The sequence below is a fragment of the Girardinichthys multiradiatus genome, chromosome 6, assembly GCF_021462225.1.
Source record: "Girardinichthys multiradiatus isolate DD_20200921_A chromosome 6, DD_fGirMul_XY1, whole genome shotgun sequence".
NCBI classification, from domain to species: Eukaryota; Metazoa; Chordata; class Actinopteri; order Cyprinodontiformes; family Goodeidae; genus Girardinichthys; species Girardinichthys multiradiatus.
The window spans coordinates 1,888,810-1,894,809 of NC_061799.1; the positions used below are offsets into that span (position 1 = coordinate 1,888,810).

At 41.5% G+C, this 6,000-nt stretch overlaps 1 protein-coding gene across 4 annotated transcripts in view; it reads left to right on the top strand.

The window, feature by feature from the left end:
* Nucleotides 1–5,475, top strand: part of exoc3 (exocyst complex component 3) — a 56,922-nt gene extending 51,447 nt beyond the window's left edge. For all 4 annotated transcript variants that reach the window (XM_047368320.1, XM_047368323.1, XM_047368322.1 and 1 more), the window contains 4 exons: nucleotides 2,659–2,781; nucleotides 2,946–3,107; nucleotides 4,239–4,360; nucleotides 5,093–5,475. In XM_047368320.1, coding sequence (XP_047224276.1) covers nucleotides 2,659–2,781; nucleotides 2,946–3,107; nucleotides 4,239–4,360; nucleotides 5,093–5,297 — 612 coding nt within the window. In that variant the 3' untranslated portion in view covers nucleotides 5,298–5,475. The remainder of the gene's footprint in view (nucleotides 1–2,658; nucleotides 2,782–2,945; nucleotides 3,108–4,238; nucleotides 4,361–5,092) is intronic.
* The last annotated feature ends 525 nt before the right edge of the window (nucleotides 5,476–6,000 follow it).

Consider the following 6,000-nt stretch of genomic DNA (forward strand, 5'->3'; position numbering starts at 1 on the left):
ACCTCAGCAGTGCCACAGGCCGATTGCCTCCATGCCACGCCGCATTGAAGCAGTCATTTCTGCCAAAGGATTCCCGACCAAGTATTGAGTGCATAACTGTACATGATTATTTGAAGGTTGACGTTTTTTGTATTAAAAACTCTTTTCTTTTATTGGTCGGATGAAATATGCTAATTTTGTGAGATAGAAATTTTGGGTTTTCATGAGCTGTATGCCAAAATCATCCGTATTAAGACAATAAAAGACCTGAAATATTTCAGTTAGTATGCAATGAATCTAAAATATATGAATGTTAAATTTTCATCATTACATTATGGAAAATAATTAACTTTATCACAATATGCTAATATTTTGAGAAGGACCTGTACATGTTTGCCATCAACCAAATCAGAAGATGCTGATTATCCCTTTGCCTCCTCCTTCCACCTGTATGTCTCAGTCAGGTCAAGAGACAACTGGAAAGACTGAACCGGAACAATGCAGCAGGTGCAGGTGGTGTCAGCCCTAGAGTCCTGAAGGCCTGTGCAGAGCAGCTCTGTGGGATTCTGCAGCACCTCTTCAACCTTAGCCTGGCCCAGAAGAAGGTTCCAATGTTGTGGAAGGCCTCCTGTCTTGTTCTGGTACCAAAGAAAACTCACCCACCAGTCCTCAATGACTATAGATCTGTTTTCTTAACATCCCATATCATGAAGTTGATAGAGAGACTCCTGTTGGCTCACCTGAGTAAGCAAACAATAAACTATCAGGACCCACTTCAGTTTGCTTCTCGCTGTGGAGTTGGAGTTGAAGATGCCATCATACACCTGCTTCAACAAACTGTCACTGTCATCTGGACAAAGCCAGCAGCACTGTGAGGATCATGTTCTTTGATTTCTCCAGTGCATTTAATACAATCCAACTTGATTTGCTTTGTCAGAAACTCCAGAAGACTCAGGTGGAGGCCTCAACAATCTCCTGGATCAAAGACTACCTGACCAACAGACCACAGTTTGTGAGACTGAAGGGTTTTGAGTCTAACCAGGTAGTCAGCAGCACAGGAGCACCACAGGGGACTGTATTCTCACCATTCCTTTTCACTCTGTACACCTCAGACTTCCAGTACAAGACCAGACTCCTGTCATGTGCAGAAATACTCGGATGATTCTGCAGTCGTGGATCAGAGATGGACAAGAAGCTGAGTACAGGAAGGTGGTGGACCGCTTTGTGGCATGGTGTGGAAACAATCATCTCATTTTGAACGTGACTAAAACAAAGGAGATGATTGTAGATTTTAAGAGAAACAGGAATAAGTCAAAAACTATTTCCATCATGGGAGAAGAGGTGGAGATGGTGAAGGAATATAAATACCTCTGTGTTCACCTGGACAACAAACTGGAGTAGAGATGCAACTGTGGAACCTCTGAAGATCATTATGCAAAGAAGGGTTCTTCATAAAATAAAGAACATTATAGAGAACCTTGAGCATCCTCATGAGACTGTCATCAGTCAGAGGCTTCTTTAGATCCCACTTCTTCAGATCTGCTGTAAGACGGAGCAGCGCTACAGGAGATCCTTCCTGCTCACAGCCATCAGCGTCTACAACGGCTCTTTGAAGAAACCTGCATAATATGAGCTACAACAACATTTAATTTCTCTTTGGAATTAATTAAATATTTTTGAATTTATGTTTTTACTTTCTATTTATCATTTCACGCCAATTACTTTAATGTGTTTGTCATAGTCTGTGGTAGTTGTTGACCAAGATGCAGACGAGCATTGGGCAGTAGCATGTTGAAAACAAATCTTTTAATTCAGGCACCACGAAAAGCACTTACAGGTCATAGGAGGTACAGTGGCAGAAATAATCCCAAGGGAACACGAAGACTGACGTGACAAACATGACCAGGAGAATTGAGGAACCAGTGAAGAATAATTGGCAGAACCGGGCATATAAACGGAGAAAGGAGGAGAGTGGACCAATGAGGGAGAAGCTAGGGTAATCAGAGGAGAAGTAGAAACAGGTGTGGGAACTGGCTCTGGAGACTGAGGGAATGAATGGTTACTATGGTAACATGAACAAGAGAACGCAGGGACACGAGAGAAATAAAGCCATAAGAAAACCAAAGGGAAACTAGGATCTAAGGATAACAAACACTAACAGAAAAGGGAGAGCAAAAAACAAACCACAACAATGGTTCAATGGTTAGGATTAATTGGAATGTATGTACCTGACATTTGTGAAGTGCATTGAGACAACATGCGTTGTGAATTGGCGCTATATAAATAAACTGAATTGAATTGAAATTATACTAGGAATAAGGCTGGAAAGAACTTGAAATATAAAGGGAAACAAACACTGAGTAAATAATAACTCAAGGGGAACTAAGGCCAAGGGGAGAAACTAGTAGGGCACAGAGAAGGGGAAAGGAGAACACAGGAAAACAGAGGAAATAATGAAACGTAGTAAATAATCCAAAGGGACAGAATATACAAAACAGTCACAAGTAAACAAGTACAAAAACCAGATCCTGACAGTGTTAATGTCACATGACCCAATGGTCTTCCCCCCTCCCCACACACGCATATACAATACTGCTTTGTTCTGCGGTTATCATGCACCCATTCCAGTGCAGTATCCAGTGCATGTGACTGCTTTCATTTTGGTTTTCCAATAACCAGAATCACCTGAATGACCTGTTGACCAGGAAGTGGCTGACAGGTTCTCATGCTGTGGATACCATCTGTGTGACAGTTGAGGACTACTTCAATGACTTCAACAAGGTCAAGAAACCTTTCAATCAGGTAGGACAAGGCTGGAAAAAAATTTGTTTTGTAGTTGAATAAACCATATCTTGTTTGTATGGTATGAGTTGGATATGACCCAGCCTATGGAAGTACCTAAATCCCCTTGTTATGAAGCTTTGTGAGAACTTTGAGCTCTGACCTGCTGGATATGCTGTGTGTAGGAAATGACCAACGAGGCCTTGCGCAGGGTGGTGGTAGAGTACCTGAAAGCAGTGATGCAGAAGCGAATCACCTTTAAAAATGCTGATGAGAGGAAAGATGGAGCAGAGAGGATGATCAAAGAAGCTGAACAGTTCAAGTTCCTCTTCAAGAAACTGGCAGCGGTGAGTTCACTCCTCCAGGTTTTTTGTGTATCTGTTAATCACAAGCAATTTAGAGTAAAATCCCTACTAGAAAATATTTAAATGCATAAACAGTGTTTTGCTCTCCCCATTAGGTTGAAATTAGTGCATATGTTGTGATGTAAAAAAAAAAAGGTGATTCCTTAAAGAACAAAATAGGCTCAAAAACACTTTTAAACTCTCAGGTCCTGCCCTCTTTTAAAAGTGAAAACACTGAAAAGCAAAATTGCACTGGGGCAGTATGGGAATTTTATTCAGGTTATGGTTCAATTCAGTCAGTCAGTCATTTTCTACCGCTTATTCCATAGTGGGTCGCGGGGAAGCTGGTGCCTATCTCCAGCAGTCTGTGGGCGAGAGGCGGGGTACACCCTGGACAGGTCGCCAGTCCATCGCAGGGCAACACACATACAACCATTGCACACACTCATTCATACACCAAAGGGCAATTTAGAGTTACCAATTAACCTAACAGGCATGTCTTTGGACTGTGGGAGGAAGCCGGAGTACCCGGTGAGAACCCACACATGCACGGGGAGAACATGCTAGCTCCATGCAGAAAGACCCCAGGCTGGGAATCGAACCCAGGACCTTGTTGCAAGTGCTACCAACTGCGCCACCGTGCAGCCCTGGTTCAATTCAATTCAGTTTTATTTATATAGCGCCAATTCACAACACGTCATCTCAAGACACTTACAAAATCAATTCAATCGAATCATATAGTTTTCAAGTCAGGTTCATACATTCCAATTAATCCTAACTATCAAACAGTTCAGTCAGATTCAGTTATTTATTCAAATTGGATAAAAGGTTTTTCTGTCTAAGGAAACCCAGCAGATTCCATCGAGTCAGAGACTTGTAGCATTCACTCCTCCTGGATGAGCATGTAGAGAGGTTTGAGAAACATTTCACAATATTTCATCTAAAGAGCTCAAAACAAAGCAGAAGCTAAAAGGACAATCAGCAGCTATTACCAGGGATTTCACATGTGACCCAGATGACTGAGTTCAGTTACTGCAACCACAGTAGTGGCTGTGGTGAGTCAGTTTCCTCTGTTCAGGCTTTATCTGCTCCTGTCTTCATTTGGTCAGTAGTGACTCAGTTTTCTACCTGTAGGGTGAGAACACAGACCGACTTTGTGGCTCCATCACGGCCATAGCTGAAGTTATCAAGCTGACTGACCCCACACTACTCTTCCTGGAAGTCACCACTCTGGTCTCCAAATATCCTGATATCAGGTGGGCTCAGCAGATGCACACCATTCCCATTTCCTGTTTGCATTCAGGGCAATACACTGAGATATACAAACTATATAATTACTGTTATTTAAAGCAATAAACAATATAAATGCTGCTTCCAAAATTTCAATGTACTGACTAATACACGTCATATAATGATCTCTGTTTGCCTTTGATACAAAGATTTTAGCATCATTACAGAAGCTATTGGTCAACGCAGCCATCCAAGGTTCAGCTCCCAACCTTTGAACCTTTCTGTCTGAAACACTGTGAAGAAAGGCTAATAGTGCCACAAAAACCATGAAAAATAAAAGCAGTTTAAACTGTATCAACACTACACTATGACCAATCATTTTAGCCGTTTGAACCAGTAACTGCACTTGTATAACTAGGCAATGCCTATTCGGGAAACCACTTGGAGCAGAGCAGTCAATCCATAGCCATAAACTCTCCAAGAGGTGCTTCGAGAAACGGAGACACATGGTGACTGTTTAACACAAACAGACTGTTTGTGTTAAATATTCATACATAATTATTTACTTTACTGCTGGAGTGCGAGAAGAAAACAAAATGGAACCATCCCTTTCTTTCCACCCTAATAGTTTCAGTCTACCTCTGTTGTTAGTGACCTGTTCTCCATGCCACCTTTTAGAAGTTCTTGATGAGAACCCTCTAAATGTAAACTCTAACTACTGTTTTGTTTTTCCGTGTGCTTCCTGTTTCTGTCCACAGGGAGGATCACATCCAGGCACTGCTCGCTGTGCGTGGTGATGCCAGCAGAGAAATGAGGCAAATGATCATTGGGACCCTAAGTGAGAACAAAGTTTCCTACTCTGGTACCACACAGCCCATTTTCAAAGACATTACTGTGCCCACCATCACCATGACAACTATGACCACCATGACCTCCATGGCAACTGCAAAGCTGCTCAAATAAAGCAAGACTTCCTGACACCACTGCTACGCTGAATCACAATAGCATCAAGAAAAATATTTTTCTGAATATTGTTTTTTTTTATTCAGTCTAGTCAGTTTTTTCTTTTGCTCTTCTTCATTTTGGAACATGATTCATGCTTCATTTGAAAAACCCAATAAAAGCTGTTTAATAAACTGGACTAAACATTTTCTACTTATAAATCCTTTATAAGATGCTCCCTGTAACTGCTGTTTTACATCACATTACACTGTAAATGGTAGCATTCATTTAAACCACACATGGGTCCTCCTGCATTTGTTGCTGCTCTGTTGTTGCACAGCTTTAGAAATACAACAAAAAGAGGATGTTACAAGGAAAGGGAAACAGTCCTCGATAGCTGTTTTTGCATTACAGAATATACAAATTTACAATTTACAATGTACAATATACACATATCTAATAGAAAAGGTGCATTTACGACATCTGTATGCTGTTGTTCTGTACTCTATTGAATGTTCATCAGAGAAACAGCCTGGGGGAAGAAACTGTCTTTGTGGCAGCTGGTTTTAGTAAACAGTGCTCTGTAGCGGCGGCCTGAAGGTAAAACTCTAAACAGTTTATGTGCAGGGTGTGTGGGGTCTGCAGAGAGTTTGGCAGCTCTTTTCTTGACCCTAGACCTGTATAAGTCCTGGATGGAGGGAAGGTCAGCTCTGATTATTCTCTC